Here is a 25,059-nt window from a genome sequence, read left to right on the forward strand (position 1 = left end):
ATTCAGTTCATGTATGGGGAAGTGCACAAGCTGGCTACCTAAAAAGAATATTCACAATTCAGAAAAGGGCAGTGAGACGCATTGCAAAAATACCACCAAGACAGACCTGTAGGCAAGCTTTTGTACACTATAATATTATGACAGTATATTCACTGTACATATACCAAAGCATAATGGCGGTAAGGTCAAGTGATAAACACCTCCTAAATAAAGATATACACAAACACGGTACAAGAGGAAACGAAAATTACTACATGATAAACAGAAATCTAAAACTGTCTATGACTGCCCCAGAAGAAGCAGGCAAAAGGTTTTTTAATAAACTCCCCAAAATCATTAAAAAAGAAACAGACCTAAAATGTTTTAAAAATCATTTGAAACTATATCTCACAGAGAAATGTATATACAGTTTGAGTGAATACTAAGATGGTGTTTAATATGTTATATCATTACTGAAATGTACGTTTAAAAATTATCATGTATGTTGTTTGGATTTGTGTGTACATATAATGTGAAACATGTAATACCTTTGTATAATTATTGACTATTTCTGTTTAATCATTTGTTTCATTTATATATAATGAAATCAAGTTTGATGTTAATAGCCTATTGTATGACACACCCAATACTCTCAGCTGAATTTTCAGATGGAGTCCATGGGCAAAGAATAAATAAATAAATAAATAAATAAATTTCAGGCATCTAGTCAATGAATAAGAATGTGACAGACATATGACTGTTCATGACTTAAAGAGCCTTGCAAGTGTATTTATAGGATTTAGAGTGCCAGTAGCTGTTAATGAGTTTGCTCCTGTGGGCCCCACACTGCCAATGAAAATACAGAAGTCTTGCACTGATAGGCCACTATCACACTGCAACCACCGGTAAACATACCAAGCCAAATCTGAACATCAGAAATGAAACCCACACAGAAACAAAGCTGCTCACATTGGGTGGAGAATGCAACATAGGTGGTAATGTGGCAGGAAGACATTATGAGATATGCCACCAAAGTATAGGACACACCCATCCACCAGTAGTAGGATTCAATATTGTTGCATACATGTAAGAGAGAGTTTATCATGTTGGTTGGTTATCAGAAAATTTCAAGTTTTTTCATGCATCAAAATGATAGAAGAGACTGCTGATATCTCACTCGGACATGGATGGTTACTTGATAGATGCTGCTGAGAATACAGACTTCTTTTTCTTGCGCCTTTGTCTGACATCTGTGTGGAGTTGGAATTGTTACTAATGGATTTAACATGGTTAATTAAAATAGAAGCCAGATGCCCTTCCTGTCCCATTCTGTTACCACCCACAGGACAGAATATGTGATTTTTCTAGGTTGGAATGTTTGAAATGAGGTACAGGCTGCCTCATGATGAAAATATGTTGGTTTAACAAGTAAGCAGCAACAATGAAACACAAGCCACTCAAAAGGCTTACACTTGTGTGCTATATGACATTTGTTACTATCATCTGTTAGCAAATTTAAAATAAAAATCACAGACACTTATATGATGTCTTGCTGTAACTTTACTGTAAAATATCAAACAAGTTAAGGGTGTAATATAAAGTCTGTCAGCAGGTAAATAAAATAATGTCTTCATGAGAAAAATGTGAGTGCATTTGTACCAAATGACTCATTGCAAAACTGAAGCCATAAATGTGTGTACAGAAATGAAATCTGGTGATCTTATATCTCAAGATATTGGGAACAATCTTCTTCTTCTTTTTCTTGTGCCTTTGACCCACACTGGGGCAGTGTCAGCATGATTATTTATAGATTTGGCATGGTTAATTTTAAAGGGTGGCCAGATTCTTTCCTGTTGCTCTCCCCTAACCCCCTGGGATAGAATATATGTACCTCAACTGTCTGCATGTAGTGTTACTCATGTGAAATAGAGTGAAAGTTTTTTTTTTCCAAAATGTTTGTGAATCATGTAACTGAGATAGGACTTGGGTACTAGTCCAGTCTTCATCTATTAGGATGTAGGAAACAGCCTAAAAACCACATCCAGGCTGGTTGGCACACTGAAACCTCGTAGTTAATCTACCAGGTGAATTTGATGAAGGAACAGCACACCACCTTGTCCTAGAAGTGTCAGTTTAATGTGCATGGCTATCTACACAGTTATTTGAAACAGTCTGCAAATAATTATATATCAGATAAGTGAATGGCAACCACTTACATATAGCAGACTGATGTGTGGTGTGGTAGTGCTTGTTAGGGTGTCTGTCAGGTTGTGTTTGAGAATGTGTATACTTTTGCTAGAAAAAGAGCAAGAGCTCAAAAAATGTTGTGAATACTGCTTTCTGTTATGTGTATCTATGCACCACATATCAGTCTGCAATAGGTGAGTGGTTGCCTTTTCCCTAGTTTACACATTGTTCCATCCAGGAATTTCCATTGCTGTTATGCAAATAAGAATTTATATTTAGCGTGTGTACAAAATACATTTATTGAAACAGTAAGATGAAACAGTTACACATGAAATGACTTTAAAAAGTATTACAATATTTTGCACATTATATATTTCAACATATTACTGCAATTTTTCCAGTATTCTGAGTAGTGACATTGCATTAAACAATGAATTGTGATATACAACATTACAGGATTTTAAATGTTGTCATATTCCAGTTGAGCTACTTCATCATCCAATGAATGGCAGATATTTAGTATGTTTTTACAAACTATGTCCTGCCACAAGGAAAATGCAACACTACAATGATCTTTTAGGTAATGTTTCATTCTCTTTTGGTGCATTTTAGCAGTGAATTGGAAGCATTTCCAGGAAAGGAAAATGTGATTTTTATTGTCACAGGGAACCACAAATTAATTTTATTTTTTAAAAAAACAAGAGAAGAACATAAAAAGCGAATAAATTGCATATCTAATATGATAGTAGGATGAAGGAATATGTGTTTGGTAAGACTCACAGATACTATTTTTATAAAGACAGGTGACAGGAATTTTATTCAATGTTTTAGTCTCACAGTGATTCAAATGAAATGGTGGAATTTAGAATAATTAAAATTATATGGGAATCTCTCTCTCTCTCTCTCTCTCTCTCTCTCTCACTCTGTGTGTGTGGTGGGGGGAGGGTTATTTTACCTTTGATTTTTTTTTTAAATTGCTGCAAATATAAGCAACACAAAGATGATGAAAATGCTTATCGAAAACTATAAAATATTGTACAAAGAACGTATGAAAAACTTTATGCTATTATCAATACAGGAGGGCTCACTTCATTTATAAAAATTATATTTTTACATTTATCATATTAAAACTTTGTGGAGTGGTAGAGTATTTCATCCTTTGTAGTTTTATTTATAGGTACTGGCATGCTGTATGGGCTCAGGCCAGAAAGTGATGAGCTTCCACCACCAGTTTCCTCTGATGTTGCTGAGCTGGAAAGAACCGAATTTACTTCTTCAAGAATGGATGGAGGCTGCCCAGTGTTTCTTGTCAATGTGCTCGTGCAGCATGGACTAAATGTTGACCTCATACTGGAAAATCAGTTTTACGTCAGTACATTTCGATGTGATAAAACAAGCAAACATTATTTTCAAACACTATTGTTGCATAAATGTGATTACAAATGTTTTTACTGGCAGTATTTATACAGAGATCAGTGGCACATTGTCCAGTGTATATATCTGATATAAAATATCATTCAGCTAAATAAACGTGCACAGAGGCTTTTCATGTCTCAAGATTGTGCATGTATGTGATTAGACTGAATTTATGTGCAATAAACACGTTATTATTACAATTATCTAAAAACAAAGATGATGTGACTTACCAAATGAAAGTGCTGGCAGGTCAACAGACACACAAACGAACACAAACATACACACAAAATTCAAGCTTTCGCAACAAAATGTTGCCTCTTCAGGAAAGAGGGAAGGAGAGGGAAAGACGAGAGGAAGTGGGTTTTAAGGGAGAGGGTAAGGAGTCATTCCAATCCCGGGAGCGGAAAGACTTACCTTAGGGGGAAAAAAGGACGGGTATACACTCGCACACACACACATATCCATACACACATATACAGACGCAAGCAGACCATTGCTTTAAATATGTCTGCTTGCGTCTGTATATGTGTGGATGGATATGTGTGTGTGTGCGAGTGTATACCCGTCCTTTTTTCCCCCTAAGGTAAGTCTTTCCGCTCCCGGGATTGGAATGACTCCTTGCCCTCTCCCTTAAAACCCACTTCCTTTTGTCTTTCCCTCTCCTTCCCTCTTTCCTGATGAGGCAACAGTTTGTTGCGAAAGCTTGAATTTTGTGTGTATGTTTGTGTTCGTTTGTGTGTCTGTCGACCTGCCAGCACTTTCATTTGGTAAGTAACATCATCTTTGTTTTTAGATATATTTTTCCTACGTGGAATGTTTCCCTCTATTATAACCTTATTATTACATTTTAAATTTTATTAAGTTCAAACTTGGTATCTAGATACAAAATATGTTAAAATGGCAAAATTTACCATTTTTTCAGAAGTACCAAATAAACCACAGTCTGTCAAGTGTTATTAGTTACAGGAAAATCTCAAGATCACAACACTACAAGCTGAAAATGGGTTTAAGTTTAATACTTGAATGAAGATATGTTTGTTCTGAATTCTAATACAAGTGTGCCAATTTTCATTCAAAATTCTTCATCAAATGTTAGAAAAATGTGTAAGAGGCAGATACAGAATTCTGTTAAGATCAGTGAGTACTTTGAGCATGATTTTGGGCAATATAGCATTAAGAAAAGTCACCATAAGAGAACATTAAATTTACTTTTATTGGAGTAATATGGAGACAAAGAAATAATTATGGTACTGAACAAGGGTAATTTTGCTATCAACTAAGAAAACCCTGCATAAGTCTGTTAAACATAAAGAATATGCTGATAATTCTTCTCCTTCTTTTTTTCTTTTCACTAAAAGAAATAAGTGCAAATGTTTCATTCTGCATTCAGGCAGTGAATATGGAGCATCAGCAATAACTTGATGTTCAAAATTTAATGGAATAACACTTTAAGAATATACCAACTTGTGCTTCAATAAAACACTGGCAGATATGCTTACACTGTATATGTTGATGTCATGAAGAGAGAGACTGCAATACAATACTGCCCACTGTACACATACAACAGTAAAGCAAGACACAACAGGCTCCACACCATTCTTTCTGCCCCATGGGCATGAGGCCAAAACAACAATAGATACATTGTTCCGATTTCAATCAAATAGTACTCAGTCTATGTGGATTGTCACATTAAAATGTGTCTTTGCTATTATGCCGAGATGTCATGAACAGAATCCCTTGCATTTAAGAAAACATTGTTCTCTCTACCTGTGACTAATTTAAATGAGAAAGGGAGTCTCTTAACTTCTTTTTGTATTTATATTTCATAAACTAATGAGTTAGTTCTAATGAAGATACTATGGATATAGCTATTCACGTAAGTTATCTGATTTTTAATACCTTCAACTTGTTTATAAACCTGTACTAATTACCACATTGTCTTAGTTGTGCACAGAGAGCTGGTTGAAATCTTAGTACTTCTACTTAATATGAGTTTTGTATATCTGCCACATGAATATATGTGTGCTAAAATCTTCTCTTTGTCATTGATTAGTTTAATATTTTCAGGACAGAATGTTTTAAGTACAGAAACATACAGATGGCACCAAGTCATAATATTGTTAAAATTAAAGGTTAAAGCTTACAGACCAAGTGAATGTGTAAAATGAGAGAAAATATATGTCAGTACATATTAATCTGCCTCAAGAAGCTAGTAAATCACAGGTTCTATTGTTACCTGTCTGATTTACCATTTATGAAGATTTGTGCCCATTTCTTTAACCAGGTTTGTAACTGACGTGTACGGAGTACATGTTTGTATTAAGTATTGAACACATCAGTAACACTTAATAAATAATATCTGTCTAGTTCCAGTACAGAGATTATGATCACATTTGGACACAGTCCTATTTTGGCCATAGTGTACACTCATCAGGATGCACTCACATTCATGTATGTACCCATTTAACTAATACAACAGGTTTATTAATCTATGACCTGCTTTAAAACAATCAGTTGTCAAAATAGCCTCAATTATTTCATGTAGCGCTAAAAATTGAACTGAAAATTGGTGGTTGTGTAGGAATATTAAGCTGGCTGCAATCTCCCAAAATCATTGTTGAGAATGTTTATATCAGTCTAGCCCTTTCAACCAGAGGTAGTTGGATTACTAATATAGAAATTCCTAAAAATGAATTTGACAGGTGTAGAATGATAATTACTCACCCCAACAAGCTAATATGACTTAATTACTGAAGATTATGATACCACTGAAACTAGCTATTGAATCAATGAAGTCATTTTGCAGCTTCTTGGTGATCAAGTCTTCTTTCTTTGAGCACAATATTTAGAAGCTATGGAGCACTACCTGCAGAAAATATATTCTGGAAGACTATTCTACTGAGGCAACACACGAACAGCATATCTGCCTACTTTCAACAGTAATGAAGCACATCATACTGACATGAGTTTACTTTCTGCCAATTGTTGTAGTTCCTTAAAGCATGTAGAACCACTGGTAGTCACACACACACACACACACACACACTTACAAAATACATACGTGTAGATTGACCATGAGGGTGTGCAAATAAGTTTCTAATTTCATGGTCAAAAACGGTATTATTAATGCCAACATATACAACTAAGAAGGCCAATGAAGTTAAAAAACAATGTCTTACTGTAAAATTAGTGATATGGGTATTTAGTAGTAACAGTAAATTTCAAACCTACATTGGTTGAACTGAAAGAAGACACTGTTGGTTCGCATTATATGGTGGAGGTGCTGCTGCAGGTCTAATCATGGTTGCCTCCTCTGTATTTGGTTCTCCGTCAGCCTCTGAAATTTGGCACATACTTGAAAGTTTTCTAATAAAATCAAAGAAAATGTCTTCCTCAAACACACATACACACAGTTGAACACTCTGCTCTATTAATTCTCTGTTCTATTAATATCCATGGATACAAGGTTTTTGTCATTATATGTAAATACTTGTGACCAGTTTCTTCTGTTAGGCCTGTTTACAAACACAGTAAAACATTGAAGCCTGCCATGATAAAAAGGGTTCCATATAAAATATTACTTTAAATGGTGATATCTTTAGTTAATGGCAATATAAGTCTACACCTACACCTACAGCTATTTATTATGGCTCTCACTTACTTGAATAATATTCTATAATGTGTCAATATATATTTAATAAAAATCTTCTTTGTAGAGTGACTGCATTTTCCCAGTATCCTACGAATGAACTGAATGAAGTTGATAACCTGATTTACCTATAACTGATCCTAAGTGATCATTTCACATATCCACAAATTTTTACATCTAGGTAGTTGTACGGGTTGGCTGATTCTAAATATGGCTCACTAATATAATAACCATTGGATGTAATGTTGCTGAATTTTGTGAAGTGCACAATTTTAAATTAGTATGTAATTACAGATAACAGCATCCTCTGCAAATAGGCTGAGGTTACTACTAATAATGACTGCCAAATCACTAATACACATTAACAGGGACCCAAATACATCTCCCTGATTCATGCCTGAAGCTACTTCTAAATCTGTTGATGACACTCTAAATCCTCCCAACTATAAGTCCTCCATCCAGTGACAAATTTCATTTGATATCCCCATATGACCATACTTTCTTTAATAAATATTGGTCTGGTACTGAGCTGAAAGCTTTTTTGAAGTGAAGAAATACTGCATTTACCCAATTGCCTCAATCCAAGGCTTTTACTGAATCATGTGAGAAAAAGCAAAAGTTGGAGTTTACATGACCAATGATTTTGGAATCTATAATGTTTGGTGTGGAGGAGGTGATTCTGTTTGAGATGGCTCATTTAGTTTGAGATCAAAAGATGTTCTAAGATTCTACAACAGATAGATGCCAGTTATATCAGATGATAATTTTGTAGATCATTTCCGCTACCCATACTGTAGGTGCGTGTGACCTGTGCTTTCTTCCAACTGCTGGGTACTGTTTTGTTCAAGTGACATAGCATATATAATGGTTAAAAGAAAGAGTAACTCAGCCACAAATTCTATATAAAATCTGACAGAGATTCCATATGGCCCCAAGGCCTTCATATGTTTAATAATTTTAGCTGTTTTTCAACACCACTGACATAAATATTTATAACTTGTGTCTTTGCTGTGGTGTGGGAATTAAACCACGGCAATACCATTGAATCTCCCTTTGTAAATGTAGATTTGAAAATGGAATTCATTATTTCTGCTTTTGCTTTTCTGCCCTCAGTTTCAGTTCCTGTGTCACCAATGAGTGTCTGGACACTGGCCTTGCTGGCAATGACAGCCTTTACAGACAATCAGAATTTCCTTAGGTTTTATGAAATATCTTTCGAAAAGTTCCTGATATGACAGTAATCAGTCAAATGTGTCTGATTTAGCATCTCTCTGTCTCTAGCCGTACACTTTGCTTTGTAGATATTGTACAGTAGTCACAGTTTTCATAGAAGTTTCAATTGAGAGTCCATAAACTATTCTAATAGACATGTATCTATCCAGGCCTGGACAACTATTTTTTTAACTGGATAAACAGATTTTCTACATGCTCCAACCAAGAGATAAAAGTTTCAAGTTTTTCCTTGAGATAAGACACTGCTGCTTCTTTCTCCACTTTACTAAACATGTAATTGTTTCTATTTTTTATTACCTTTCATACTTAAGTAATCATTAGTGTTATAATTGCCTCATTGTACTGATATCTGTTTCAATGTGAACATTCTCCAAGGGGTCAGATCATTTTGTTGCCATTGAATCTACTATATTTTCATTATAATTAGGCTTCTGAACTATGTGTTCAAAAGAGTTTTTAGAGAAAGCATTTATCAGTGTTTTTCAAGATGTCTTACACCACCCAAAATTTTCAAAGTTGTAAGTATTCTTACCTGCTATTGGGTGATTAAAGTTTCCTCCAATGACAACAGAATGAGTGCAGATACTCATGCTAGTGAGCTGAGGTTTTGTTTAAAGTTTTGTTTACATTTGCAGGTGAGTCTGTTGAATTTATTAAATTTCAAACATAAATAAAAAACTCATCAACTGTCCTGGATGGAGTAAGTTTCAGAATATGCCTCTACACAGGTCTTATGATATTCTTGCATTATCATTTTGCATTTACAGTCATTTGCAGGGTCTGTTTTCCATTTAAGGCTTTAATTTTATCCCATCCTCCAACCATCACTCTGCCACTACCATTTTCTAGTCCTCTGCTCCAAGATCCCAATCATAACTTTGTTTGCTGATGACACAAATATTGTTGTAACAGACATAAATAGGTTATTGCCAGCATCTGCAACCAGAGTTTTGGAATACATACAAAACTGGTTTGAACAGAACAGGCTAACCTTAAATATATCAAAAACTAATTATATACAATACAGTAAAACAAAGTCTCATCATGATGTGAATCTCAAAATTCAAAATAAACAAATTGAAAGGGTAGCTGCCACAAAATTCTTAGGTGTGCTAATTGTTGAAAATATAGACTGGAAAGCCCACATTCTCTACCTCACTAACAAGTTAAGCTCTGCTTGCTTTGCTTTACGCATAATTAGTACTGTGTGTAGTAGAGAGTGTAGCAGAACTGCCTAATTTGCTTACATCCATTCTGCTATCACCTATGGCCTAACCCTCTGGCATTATAATAAAGCAAACATGAAAACCATCTTCACCTTACAGAAATGAGCTGTTAGAATAATTTCAAACAGTAAAAGGCTAACAGCTTCCAAACAGTTATTTCAACACCTAAATATTCTACCCTTACCATGCCTCTGTATAAAAAAAGTGTTGTTAATATAAAAATGCACATTGACAATTACAAAACCATCTCAGATCTTCACTCATGCAATACAAGAATGTGCAATGACATCCACATAAAAAGAGTAAACAAGGCTTTAACAAAAAAAAATCAACATTCAGGGTACTATTTTGTATAACAAACTTCCAACTCAACTAAATGAAATAAAAACATTGTCTACGTTCAAGAAAGCAATATTTAAATTCTTAATGACCAACTGCTGTTATAGTATGAATGAATATCTGCAGTAACCTTGTAGCAAGTAATTACATTCATTTACTATATGTTAATAGTACCATAAATCAAATGCTTGACACAGCCTCAGTGTTAATTTTTCTGAACAAAAGCGTTAAATCAATTATTTACTTGTAATGTATTTCATGTAAGGATCCTTCTCATACTTTTATATTATTACAGTAATCAAAGATGTATTGCCCAAAAATATTGCGATGGGTACAATGGAACCATTGTATTATGCAGGAAACTGTACACCCTTATCTTATTTTGTTATACTATGTTCTTTGACAAAATCCATACAATGTACATTGTTGCTGGATGAATGTACTACTACTACTACTATTACTACTATCCTTTCTGCCAGTAATCAATTTGAGTATTAATTTATGCATATTCTTTGGTATTCTATTGCATGTCATTCTCTTTAATGTTTTACCTGCTTATTCCTTGCTCATTCTACCTGTCCCTTTAAGGATACATATTTTCAGTGTCTCCCTGATATCTTCATTTCTTATTTTGTTTATTCGTGGTACTCCCACTCTCGTTCTGTGAAATTTCATTTCACATGCCTGTTTGATGCTTAAATCTTTCTTGTTCATTCTCTAAGTTTCAGAAGCACAGGTCAGGATAAGCGCACAGTAGAATCAATATATTATTCCCATGGTCTGCTGTGGGACATCTCTGTTCTCCACCAAGCTCCTGATACTTCTCAGAGCTTGCCCCTCTCTCTCTCTCTTTTTCACTTCCTTGCCATTTCTTCCATTTGTTTCCACTATACTTCCAAGATATCTGAAGTTATCAAATTTTCTTAGCTGTTCCCTTGCTACCATAAGTCCTGATGTAGTTATCCTCCCACTCTTCCTGGCCACAATAAAGAACTGTTTTTCACCTAAAATTTAATTGCATATAATACTGTATATGTAAACAATGCATCTAATTGCTGCTCAACTGCACCTTCCCTGTTCCTGCAAATTATTAGGTTATCAGAAAATGCCGCAACCTTAGTTTTATCTTCTCTGCCACCTTGTATGTTATGTTATACATGACAACCACATGAAGTAAGGATGAGACTGTACTTCATTGTTTTAAACCCCATCTCTGCTTTGACCATGCTGTTGCCTCATCTCCTATGTCAAAATAGGTTTTACTTCTGCGATGCATTTCTTTCACCCCTGTCAACTGCACATTTTGCACACCTTTGTTTTCCAGCACTTTCCATACCTTACATTGGCATGCACTTTCCCAAGATTTAGGAAGGGAATCAGCAAATCTTGCCCATACTCACAATGTTTTCTCCTGTAGCTGACTTACCATGAATATAAGGTCAATTGGTAACCTCCGCAGCCTGAAGCCATGCTACTGTTTCTTCATTTTCTTCTCAGCTTTGCCCCTTATTTTTTCCTTGAATTTTCTCAAATATTTTGCGCTATGACACATCACTTTTTTCTTATTCCTTTTCACAAAGACAGGGACCATAATTTATTTCTTCCAATTGTCTGTAATTATCTTCTCCATTGAAATTACCCTTGTCACATGGTATAGTCACTGCTTCCCTATGATTCCAGATGCTCTTGCTGATGCCGGTAATGTCTTATCTACACCTGGTCCCTTTCCTCCATCCATAGAGCCCAGTGCTGATTCTTTTTCATTGGGATTCTACTCCCCAGCTACTCAATATGAATGTATAGCAGCTTTGAAGTGTTCTTTCCACATTACTTTCAGTTTTTTCACTTATTTTTCTTCAATTTACATCATGCATCAGTTTTCACTGATACCTATCTTCTTTCTCTTCATCATCCCATACAGTAGTTTCTAGTAGATTTTTCAGTCTTCCTCAACCATCTTTGTCCATTTAGTTCCTCCTCACCTCTGCTACTGTTTTCTTGGCTTGCTTCTTCTTGGTATCATATATATCCCTTGCATTTTGTGTAATTTGCTGAAACCATAATCTAAATTTTCTTTCTCCTGTATGGCTTCTTTCACTCTCTTATTCCACCGAGGTGTTTGCTCCTATCCCCTTATGTTGCTTACTCTTCCACAAGCAAGGGTTGCTTTAAACTTCTCTCATTCCTCTTCCATTGTTCTGAGTTCATCTGCAGGTATGTTGTACTTACAGTACTGTGCTACACTGATTAGCACAGTGATCATGTAACAGTATGGCACCCTTTTTTTGTTTGAGTAATATGTTTTGTTTCATTTGTCCATTTATCCAGGTTTATTAGATTTCACACAATATAATAATATGCTACTACAAGGAAAACATCCAACATACTTTGAGAATCATAGTAGAAAAGGCAGTATTACATTGTTCTATTGTCACGTAGAAGAGGCTGTAATTAGATGAATGATGAACACTAACTTCACTTAATGAAGGTTTGTTCAGCACTTGCACATACAACAGCGAGGAATGAACTGTCTCTGGCCAGAACATATACAGTATATATGCAGCTAGAGAACATTCCAGTACAATGCTTCTTGACATTTGCAGATACTTCTAGAATGTACTTGAACTGAATTTAGAAATTAAAATTGTATAGTCTAAGTGAGTTTTGAACTCAAGACTCTCCATGCAGTAGTTTAGTGTCATAACCACTACATCACAGTGCTACTCAGCTTCTACTGAGACAATATGTTATTTAATAGTGTCTTGAAATAAAAGATCTGCTCTATACGATGTTTCTTCCACTACCAAGGAGACTATCTGTCTGTTTCTCCTGTGCAATAAATTTTGTCAATGAACTGTATCTTTCAACAACAAGTACCAGTTTATATTAGCCACCTTTAATGGGTGTTATTCATCAAATAAAAGATGAACTTAAAAATGCAAAGCTGTTTTTCATTATTTGTCTTCATTTCTATCCAGAAGACTTATCATTATAACCTTTCTGTCTTAAATGGGTGATGGCTTGAGTTGCTTGTTTGGTACAGCAGAGTTAAAGTATTTTATAAAATTTATTATATACTACACCAATAAGAATAAAAGAGAAATGAACTTACTCTTAATTCCATGATTTGTTGCATTTTTTGGAGATGGGAAGGAGAATGTATGCCCATGAGCCATAGTTACTTGTGGCCGTCCGTCAGTCATAGCTCTTGCTTCCAGGTCAACCAGAACAGCAGTATCCATGGGAACATTGACTAGACTGTGTTGGTTTGATAAGGAATACATGTTGGCAACACCACTAGTTGTAGATGAACAGTGGAGCTGATACAACCGTCCTGAAATAACATTAAGTTATTGTCCAAGCAGATCATTCTACATATTTTGAAAATCTAAAAGCATCCAGTGCAAGTATATAAAGACAAGTATCTTCTAATAGTGCACAGTGTTATGTAATGGTGACACTGTATATCTCTTAGTTAAGTAAGAAGTATGTTATCTTAGTTTAAGTTAGTACATCACACATTTTCTACGTTCTTTGCTTTGTTGTCATCTGTATAATAGTAATTGTCTGTGTGTATCCATGTATTACTCAGCAATCCAGTACAAAATACAACACACACTACTTTCTCTTGAGACAAAAAACTATAATACAACATAAAACTGAATAAACTTGTACATCAAGGAATGAAGGTAATGATTTACTTCATACATACACCAGAGAAATTTTATACATACTGCAGCAGATAAACTTTTATGCATTGAAATGTTTCAGCAAATACTCTTACTGCTAAAAGATAAGAATGGAAGGATGAAATATTACAGACTTTTTTATTAAATGTTATAATGGAAGCCATAAGGATAAAATATGATGAAAAGGTATTCTTTACAGAAATTTCATGTTAATCCAAGTGTTTTATGATACACTTTCCAAAGAAGCTTCAAAAAGGAATACAGATGACTTCAGGAAAACATGTTATTGCTTCATTTGATTATTACACTAAAGAAGTTATGTGCTGTTGGACTCTAACATTATAGTAGACTTAACAGACACAATGACAATGAAACAGTTGGTCCAAATGGCTCTGAGCACTATGGGACTTAACATCTGTGGTCATCAGTCCCCTAGAACTTAGAACTACTTAAACATAACTAACCTAAGGACATCACACACATCCATGCCTGAGGCAGGATTCGAACCTGCAACCGTAGCAGTCGTGCGGTTCCGGACTGAGCGCCTAGAACCGCTAGACCACCGCGGCCGGCAATGAAACAGTTGAAATAACTGTTACATATAAGAAAAACTAAAGCATTCATTTTACTAAGAGTAACCTGGACAAGGAAATATGATAAATTTAAAAAAAAGGCATCAAATGGACATCAGCAAATAGAGAGATTTCCAAGCTACTTTGCAAGGAGTTCCATTCTTACCAGCATTGGTGGCAGGCTGACGTTTCTTGTAAAGAATACAACAGGAGCAGTAGAAACAGCTGACAATTATAACAATTACGATGGCAGCTAGTGCTCCAAAAATGACACCGAGTATCAATGTGAAACTGTAAACATAGATAAATTAAGCAATAGATTAGTATTTCAGATATATAAAATGTAATTAAGGATTATGTAATTAAGTCCTTTTCTTAATTGGTATATTGTACATCTGAGGTTCCAGTGGCTCTCACACTGCCATTACATGATCTTAAGAAGGCATAATTAGGAACAATTTTAGATGAATGATTTCAAAAGTTTCGCATTCCACAATAATAATGCAACCAGCAACCACAGTGAGATTTAGAGTATATTGACACGTAGGTTGTAGCCTCAATTTGTGCTCAGGCATTGTTTATCACAGGCTTGTTAGGCTCTTTGCTACAGATAAAGTGGAATTACAAATGCTATGGCATCAATTAATAAGCATCCCATTGAAATTTAATGGCATATAGGAACTGCACCTTCCTTGTGTTTATATCAAATCAGAAATAACCACAATAAATGTCAGTTATTAGTTTGTGTCTAGATTTCGTAATTTTAGAATGTAGTAACCTGAATCTTCAAGGAAGAGCTAATTAATTCCTTCCTCATCGTGCAAGCAAAAGAAAAAAAATAGGGCTGTAACTCTGGTAGCCAACTGGGCTACCACGTAGATGTTAGAACAAATCAGTTTTTAACTGTCCTGTGACAAAAAAGCACATAAAAATCAAAATGGTATCAGTTTTTAATAGTCATGAAACTGGCACAAGACATGTTCAGTATGCTGTCTGCAGTTTTCTGCAGCCAAGCAAATTGGTGCAGTGGGTAGCACACTGGACTCATTTCAGGAGGTCAATGGTTCAAACCCACATCCAGCCATCTTGATTTATATTTTCCATGGTTTCCCTAAATCACTTCAGGCAAGTACCAGGATGGTTCCTTTGAGAGTGCATGGCCAATATCCTTCCCTAATCTGAGCTTGTACCTCATCTCCAATGACCTCATTGTTGATGGGATGTTAAACAATACTCTCTTTTTCCTCCCCATTTTCTGTCACAAGTTTAAATTGAGAAATAGCATGTTTCACAAATGATCAAAGTATCTCGGTGGTTACATTCAGAATGTGTTAAACTACATTCATAATTGGAGCTCTGACTGCAACATCCTTCAGATAACCCCACAGCCAGAACTCGCAAAGATTAAGATTAGGTGATCTAGACAGCCATGCTCTAGGGAAATGACAGCCAATAATTCTAACATTTCTTAAATGCCTTTGAAGCAGTCACTTCATTGGGTGAGCAACATGCGGAGGAGCACCATCTTGCATAAAAATTACCCTACCAATACATCCATACTGTTAAAGGGTTGGAATGGTGTTGGTGCGTAAAAAACTCTTACAGCATTTACCGGTGATGGTACAGGTATCAGGACCCGCAGTAGTCATCTCCTCAAAAAAATATGGCCCTACGATAAATGGTACAGACAACCAGCACCACACAGTCACCTTTGTTGAATGAAGTGGTAATGGTTGGTGTGCATGAGAATTTTCCATTGCCCTTATTCTGCAACTTTGCATATTGACATGTGCTTGGAGATAGAAATGGGCTTCATCTGTCAACAGAATGTTCCATGACCATTCGCTGTCCACTTCCATGTGAGTTAGAAATTCCAGATCACACTTTTGTCTTGCTGACAGGACAGCAGGAAGCAACTCTGGACATGGGTGAATTTGTACGGATAGCATTGCAGGATGTTTAGTAGTATTTTATGCACTGAACTCACAGGCATGTTCAACATTCAGGCAATTTCACATGCACTGAATGTTCAGTCATCACCGCTCGGCCCCTCCTGCAATGCTGTGACCACATCTTCAACAGACGTTGGATCAACTGCTCTCCTCCCTCTACCTAGTGCACTTCAAAAGATCCTGTCATTTCGAATTTTGTAATCATTTTCTCCAGACTCTTGGCAGATATCGGAGCAATACCTATTTTTCATACCCTTGAGCGTCTGGAACTTCTGCTGGGCCACTGGTGCACAGTCACTTTTCTTGTACAAGAGCTATAGCAGCTGCGTGCGATTCTCCATTGCTCTAATGCTTCTGCACTCGCTGTAATTAGACTAATCTTGTCTTCACAGTCCCTATGTCATACATACATATGGAGCTGCAGAATATTCCTAGATTCCTCATTTAATACTGCTGCTTGAAATTTCATAAGTACCCTTCACAGAATATTTGACATCCATCTTTATACGTCACAAGTGCAGGTTTTTCAGTTTCTCAGTGATGCTCTCCTGCGGGTCAAACAGACCTATGATCTTCATTGCTTACAAAATCTTAGTGCTATCGTTCCTAGAAAAAAAGCACTCCATCTTCAGGCCACAAGTGGCCCATCGGCACCATCCAACCGCCGTGTCATCCTCAGCTGAGGATGCGGATAGGAGGGGCATGTGGACAGCACATGTTATGATGGTTTTCTTTGACCGGAGCCGCTACTATTTTGTCGAGTAGCTACTCAATTGGCATCACGAGGCTGAGTGCACCCCGAAAAATGGCAACAGTGCATGGCGGCCTTGATGGTCACCCATCCAAGGGCCGGCCACGCCCGACAACGCTTAACTCTGGTGATCTGATGGGAACCGGTGTCTCCACTGCAGCAACACCGTTGCCCATCGTTCCTAAAATATTGCTGAATTGTATTGGACCTATACCAGTAGGATCAATACGAGATATTGAACGATACTCTGTATTTCGCAAGTGATTTGACGTTCCTGGTTTCTATAGTTGAACTAAAACAAGCTTCTTCCCCGAGCCATAATTCTCATGTGCACCAGTTCTGAGTCCCACAAACAGCCATTGAGCAGCCACAACTAACGGTCAAGATATACTCCACTGGCTCTAAAAGAGCCAATAAACGATGTATGGCTGTCCAAATATGGCATTCCCAAGCGCTAGAGACTTTTTCTGTGGTATAGGTTCACCTGATTTATTATGCTTACAAATTACATCTTCATCTTATAACAATTCTATAATGATTTCAACCATTAGATGTAGCCAACAGAGAGTTGCTATCAAACGTTACGAGAAATTCTAGATTTCCAAATTTCTTCAAACACAAACCTGCAAACACGCAAATCCGTGATTCAAATGACATTGTCGTCATTGTTGCTGCTTCATAGATAGTACATGGACGTGCCGAAAAGTAATACCTTCTAATTTTTTATGTGAAAAGTCTTGAAGATTTTTGTAATCGAGTTTATAATTCGAAGAGTTTTTACATACTTGGAGCACCCTCACCTTCAGCATGACAATGCCAGACCACACATGAGCGCTGCGACATCTGCAACAATCCGGCACCTTGGTTTCACTGTCATTGATTATCCTCCATAGAGTCTCGATTTGACCCCATCTAAGTTTTATCTGTTTCCTAAAATTCATTTTGACAGTGATGAAGGGATGCAAGTAGAGGTGAGATTGTGGCTCCAACAACAAACATTCTACAGTGAGGCATCAACAGATTGGTTTCTCGTTGAGAGAAATGTGTTCGTTGTCAGGATGACTATGTTGAGAAATAAACATGTAGGCAAGAAGAATAAAGATGTAGAATGTTAATAACGCTTCTTTTATTTAAAAAGATTTGAGATTTTTCACATTAAAAATTCGGAGGCATTACTTTTCAGCATGCCCCGTAATTACCATTTGCACATTACTTACTCTGCATATTTTATAGCTATTTTCAATGGCTCTGAGCACTATGGGACTTAACATCTATGGTCATCAGTCCCCTAGAACTTAGAACTACTTAAACCTAACTAACCTAAGGACATCACACAACACCCAGCCATCACGAGGCAGAGAAAATCCCTGACCCCGCCGGGAATCGAACCCAGGAACCCGGGCGTGGGAAGCGAGAACGCTACCGCACGACCACGAGATGCGAGCTAGCTATTTTCTTTGAAGTCGTTACATAGGAACGAAATTTCACTTATATAGTTTTCATATTCAGCGTTTTTAATACACTAGTATCCAAAAATTAAGCATAAACACGAAAAGAGGACATACTGCCTTATCAGGATATCTGAAGAATTACTGAACAAGCTACACCTTAATCACAAAACCTTTAGCGTAAAACAGTGCCCAAAACACAATGTTAGAAAAGTTCTCGTAACTAAAGTACACATCTGTAAAAAAATAACGCAAAAGAAGCTGTTAATAGGGGATATTGTTAACCCTAAAAGCCACACATGCTGCACAGTGACGTGGCATGCTCTCTATGACAAGGCTCAAGAGCTGTCTTGGCAGTCGATCCCATTCCTCATCAAGAGCAGTTTGGATGCCAAGAAGTGTCCTTGGTGGAGGCTGACAAGACGCATTTCGCCTCCCTAATTCATCCGCAGCATGTTCTACAGGACTTTTTGAGAATTTTATATGTGGGAATAAAACTGTTGACTTTGGTACAAATAGCAAACTATTGTCACTGAGAGTTGTACCTAAAGCCATAAGTTGGATCAGCAAAAGCGCCAATGTGTATTGTGTAATGTTGCAGAACACATTTTTATGTATTTTGATAATGTGACACATGGTCAAAGCTCAGATTAAGCTCAACGACTAACCTGTAAGTTATATTGCTAGTGCCCATAAATGAGCCATGTGAATTTTGATAAGTAATGCAGATAATTTAAATGTGCAAATATTTAATTTGAAAGTCCACTGTACCTTGCAAAGTATAGTATAATAATCAAACTTTGGTCATCGTCAGTGTACTTTAACCTGGAGTTTTATTAGTAGTGACAGTACTCGAGTCATTTGCTTGTTTTTTAATCTTATGGAACAATTAAGTTATGACAGTAGTGCTTGGTGAGGTGAAGCATTACTGTAAAATCTCTAAACCTGAACCACCAATAACGTAGCCTCAAATCAAAATGCCAATATCTTTACGAATTTTGATAAATATTACAGACACTTTAAGGCCTTGGCGTTGTTATTCTGATCAGTAAGTGTTGCAGCCTTCCTCAAAGGTTCGTTTTTCTTCATACTTTTATTTAGCCATAAAATAATCCTGTTGTGCATGCTGCACATGTTTTATACACTTATAGAACAATTAAGATGTCGAATGCACATCGTGGTACTTAATTTGGGAGTTTATAGTCGTGCTTCAGGCATCAAGTGTAAGTTATTTGTTAATTGCATTTTCGAGTAGCTGACAGTAATTCAGATTGCCTATTTGTTTGTGTGTTTTCCTGCTTATCATAGTATTTGAGCCAACATGTGTTTGATGCAATTATTGGCTTTGTCAGATTCTTTTTTGTAAATAACCTCATTTAGAACTAAAAATTAAATGTCAACTGCCTGTTCAACATTTGTAACAGATTAGACAAGGAAATAACACGCATAGTATAGAGTCTCAGAGTCTACAAGCAGTCAAATTTGATGGATATGCCTGCACACATACATGTGTGTGTGTGTGGAAATTATGTTGTGACTCTTGACACAAACTTTTAATTTTTTGGGTTGTTGATATATTTTTGCTGACAATCTAGACACAGAAATAATCATGTGGCACTTGACATGTGTTTTGTAGAAGAAGTTAGATGACGAAATATTTAATTTGAGAGTCCTTTGTGGCTTACACTGAGTGTGGTTCAGAGATCAAATTATGGACCTTTACAAGAGCTGCCATCTGTTGGCGATGACAAGCAACAAGAGCGCAAAAAAAACAGCACTTAATTCTTGATTTGTTTCACATTTTTAAAATTTTGCAGAATAATAGCTGAAGTAAAACTCATCGTTAGCAACTGTGTATTTATAATTCATTAATTACGTTGTATAGGTAAACTTTGTCGTTTTACTATTTCTGATGAGTAAGGAAGAGTGGGGGAATTTGGCACAGTGAGTCAAATGTCACATGTCAATATGTCTTAAACTGTGAGAGCTAGTCCTACCTTGTAGGTTCTGCCATCTGGTGCTCTGTTATGCAAATAAGCATACAGAATGCATGAACCATTATTTTGCATTTGTCAGTGCAAGAAGCAAGAGTGTGTTTTGTCTTCATTTCTTCAAACATTTGATCTCTAGTTTCTAAAAGGTAAGCCATTTACTATTGTGTTAAATACGATTTTTGTTGTTATGCCTATCTCCTTGCATTAACACTCACGGTTATACAAGTACACCACGAAGATGACGTGCTACAGACGCAAAATTTAACCGACAGGAAGAAGATGCTGTGATATGCAAATGATTAGCTTTTCAGAGTATTCACACAAGGTTAGCGCCGGTGGCGACACCTACAAAGTGCTGACATGAGGAAAGTTTCCAACCGATTTCTCATACACAAACAGCAGTTGACCGGCCTTGCCTGGTGAAACGTTGTTGTGATGCCTCGTGTAAGGAGGAGAAATGCGTACCATCACGTTTCCGACTTTTATAAAGGTCAGATTGTAGCCTATCGCGTTGGTCGACATCCAGTGACTGTTAGCAGAATATGGAATCGGTGGGTTCAGGAGGGTAATACGGAACGCCGTGCTGGGTCCCAACGGCCTCGTATAACTAGCAGTCGAGATACAGGCATCTTATCGGCATGGCTGTAACGGATCGTGCAGCCGCGTCTCGATCCCTGAGTCAACAGATGGGGATGTTTGCATGACAACAACCATCTGCACGAACAGTTCGATGACGTTTGCAGCAGCATGGACTATCAGCTCGGAGACCGTGGCTGCGGTTACCCTTGACGCTGCATCACAGACAGGAGCGCCTGCGATGGTGTACTCAACGACGAACCTGGGTGCACAAATGGCAAAACGTCAATTTTTCGGATGAATCCAGGTTCTGTTTACAGCATCATGATGATCGCATCCGTGTTTGGCGACATCGCGGTGAACGCACATCGGAAGCGTGTATTCGTCATCGTCATACTGGCGTATCATCCGGCGTGATGGTATAGGGTGCCATTGGTTACACGTCTCGGTCACCTCTTGTTCGCATTGACGGCACTTTGAACAGTGGACGTTACATTTCAGACGTGTTACGACCTGTGGCTTTACCCTTCATTCGATCTCGGCGAAACCCTACATTTCAGCAGGATAATGCACGACCGCATGTTGCAAGTCTTGTACGGGCCTTTCTGGATACAGAAAATGTTCGACTGCTGCGCTGGCCAGCACATTCTTCAGATCTCTCACCAATTGAAAACGTCTGGTGAATGGTGGCCGAGCAACTGGCTCGTCACAATACACCAGTCACTACTGTTGACGAATTGTGGTATCGTGTTGAAGCTGCATGGGCAGCTGTACCTGTACACGCCATCCAAGCTCTGTTTGACTCAATGCCCAGGCGTATCAAGGCCGTATTTACGGCCAGAGGTGGTTGTTCTGGGTACTGATTTCTGAGGATCTATGCACCCAAATTGCCTGAAAATGTAATCACATGTCAGTTCTAGTATAATATATTTGTCCAATTAAATACCCGTTTATCATTTGCATTTCTTCTTGGTGTAGCAATTTTAATGACCAGTAGTGTATTATTTCTCTCAAGCAAAAGGGGAGTGTAGAACTTTAGTTTTATACAGGCCATGCTTGTTGGGGTAATTTGATGCACAGAGGCTGCGTGCGTCATGTTACCTCACTTCAGTTTCACATTAATGAAAGTAGGTAGCTAAATGAGATACGTTAATGTATATTTAATGAAAGTCAAAATAACACAGTGCATCAGTTTTATAAGAATGGTTTCCTTTGTTCAGATACCAAGGGCATACATCAGTAAAACAAAGAGAGCTTCTTGGACAGCAGGTGAATTAAGAAATGCCAACAGATCTGTTCATTATGGGACTACTATTAGGTAGAGCACCACCCAGCACAACATATCAGACGCAAAGATCTGTGCATAGTATGTGCTGAATTCGGTAAATATGGCGAGGAATCGTGCTGGTGTATTTCTTGTGCTTCTTCGCATCATTCTGAATGCAGCGGGTGGGACAGTGCTGAAAACTATAACTGTGACTCCTGTTTGAAGAAACATACGTTGTTTTACAGATACACATGAGACCAATTACTGAATATGCATATACTCGAATTGTCTTCCTCATTTTTCTCGCTGTTTTACGAGAAAACGGTTGTTATTGCTTCGTATCTATTCTGTAGTTAATTAAAGCTATATTTTCGCTGTTTTTCTTTTTGGGAACTATGTTGTTCAGTGTTTTGTTTAATGATTATAATATCCAATAGATATATTTTGTATTATAAGATGTGTGGAATTAAATACCTTCTGCCATATCTTCTACCAATTCATCCCAATCACTGTGTCATTTTACGTGGTAGTCAGATAAAATGATGCAATGCAATGATGTCACAGTAATCAGTTTTTTCTGAAACGTGTGACTGTTAATTTATAGTTTTTATTTTATGCTACATTAAACACATGTGGCTAGCGCTATACGAAAATTGGGTGCTTTAGGCATTATAGAATAAAGATTATAATCAAAATGTCTTAGGTGAGGCATATTCCCCCACTTTGCCCTATGTTTTATGCTCGCCCTCCTGTTTCATAGCGAATAGTATATAGTTTCCAATGATATTAACAGATGTGACATGAAGTTTACCGATGAGACTGATGAGATAGTACAGTACTTGACATGTTTTCAGTGAATTATGAAAATGGAGAAAGAGAGAGACGAAATACTTGTGTCTCTGTGCTTTCATATGTTTTGATATTGTGATTTGCACCAGTACTACTAACATCTTTACATTTCTTAACATGATACAGAATTCAGATCGTTCATGCACTTTAAAACATGACAGCAATTTACACTCTTTGGGTGAAACTCGTGTATTTTGATAAGTAACACAAGTCATTTGGATACTTTTGAACATGGTGAAAAATTCAGGCCTGTGTGTGTGTGTGTGTGTGTGTGTGTGTGTGTGTGTGTGTGTGTGTGAATACTTTTGAATGTAGCGCAAAAAATTCAGATCATTCGGATACTTTTGGACATTACTCTAATTTACACAATTTAGGCGAAACTTATCAATTTTTATAAATGATGCAAGTGGTTCAGACACTTTAGAACATGGCACAATCTTGGATTGTAGCGACGATTGGTTTCCAAAGCATAACTTGAATTTCCCAGTAGCACAACTGCGTTAGCTCCACGCCCTTGAATTTTCGAATTTCACACCACGACCATCTTGTATTTTTAAATTTCCTGTTCTGGTTTTTTTAATTGCTCGACAACAACATCTTCGACTCAGTAACTGTAGCTTTGGTTTGCGGCAGCCACTTGAACTATGTGCCAGAAACCCAATAGCCATACTACTCAAACATGTTTTGTTTGTAATGAGAAACAAACCGACGCTCTCTGTCGATGCCAGACATCACGTAAAACACGTGATAAACTGTATTCCGTTAGATTGACTCAATCAACGCAATGCAAAAACGAAATTGCCTATTTGTTCTAGTACGAACCTCATAGAAATATCGTATCCTAGCATCATATGCCGCAGCCATCGGTCAAGAAGTATTTACGGACTACTGAAAATAACTAGTCCGTCGAAACTGCATCAGCCATTACGGAAATTACATTAGCTTTTGACAAAAATAAATTTTATAGTATTTACCGAAATACCACAGAAAATGTGCCTTATAACTCTTGGAGTCCTGGTTTCATATGGAAGGGAGACAATACATCGAGCTCTAAGACTTCACTGATATAATTGTTGATATTCAGAGTCCCCTTGATCCTCAGTCCATTAGACTGCGATAGCATGCTGAAACTAATGATGACCCAAACAAACCAGAAATGGAGTTTTCCTGTTTTGCCACCTAGCAGTTCAGGCTGCCACGCTGCGATCACCATGGTAGCGCCAAACATGCATGAGTCACCGTTGAAGGACAGAAAGAAGCGGGGCTCCTCTGAAAACACTATACTTTGCCCATCACAACATCAGTGAAGGAGTTCACGTGCCCATTCCAATCTGAATGGCTTCCACACAACAGTAGCCGACACAATGGCATACTTTTCACCATTCCAGTGGGCAGACGGGTGTATATCCAGAGAGTAGATTTCCAGTGTCGATTTAACGCTGTTGAGTACCCTGTCGGCCCAATAAAGTTTCGAGACTGGATTTTTTTAAAAAAAAATAGAGAAACGTCAAGATCGTGGTTGTAATACTTCGTAATACTTCAGGTGTTCTGTCAGAAAAGTCCTTCTTTGGGATGTTGTTCAACTCTGTGGTGTCGTCCGAATAGTGGGACCCAGATTACAGTTGGTACTCCACGACGGCACAACACGCTAAAGACAATCGCTGCCAAACGCAGTCACGAGTGAGACACGTCGCTGAAGACACGTCGTCAGGAGGTTCCATACGCCGTCGCTGCTGTATGTCTACTTATGCCGGCCGCGGTGGCCGAGCGGTTCTAGGCGCTTCAGTCCGAAACCGCGCAGACTGCTACGGTCGCAGGTTCGAATCCTGCCTCGGGTATGGATGTGTGTGATGTCCTTAGGTTAGTTAGGTTTAAGTAGTTCTAAGTTCTCGCGAACTGATGACCTCAGATGATAAGTCCCATAGTGCTCAG

The 25,059-nt window shown here is 37.4% G+C and overlaps 1 protein-coding gene across 1 annotated transcript in view; it reads right to left on the bottom strand.

Annotated features, from left to right (window-relative positions):
• Window positions 1-2,447: 2,447 nt before the first annotated feature.
• Window positions 2,448-25,059, bottom strand: part of LOC124556548 — a 376,152-nt gene continuing 353,540 nt past the window's right edge. The window contains exons 4-7 of the mRNA XM_047130505.1: window positions 14,457-14,581; window positions 13,142-13,363; window positions 6,814-6,919; window positions 2,448-3,516 (exon numbers count right to left, since the gene is read on the bottom strand). Of these exons, the coding sequence (XP_046986461.1) occupies window positions 3,291-3,516; window positions 6,814-6,919; window positions 13,142-13,363; window positions 14,457-14,581 (679 nt within the window). The 3' untranslated portion in view covers window positions 2,448-3,290. The remainder of the gene's footprint in view (window positions 3,517-6,813; window positions 6,920-13,141; window positions 13,364-14,456; window positions 14,582-25,059) is intronic.

Source organism: Schistocerca americana, chromosome X, assembly GCF_021461395.2.
Source record: "Schistocerca americana isolate TAMUIC-IGC-003095 chromosome X, iqSchAmer2.1, whole genome shotgun sequence".
Taxonomy (NCBI): Eukaryota; Metazoa; Arthropoda; class Insecta; order Orthoptera; family Acrididae; genus Schistocerca; species Schistocerca americana.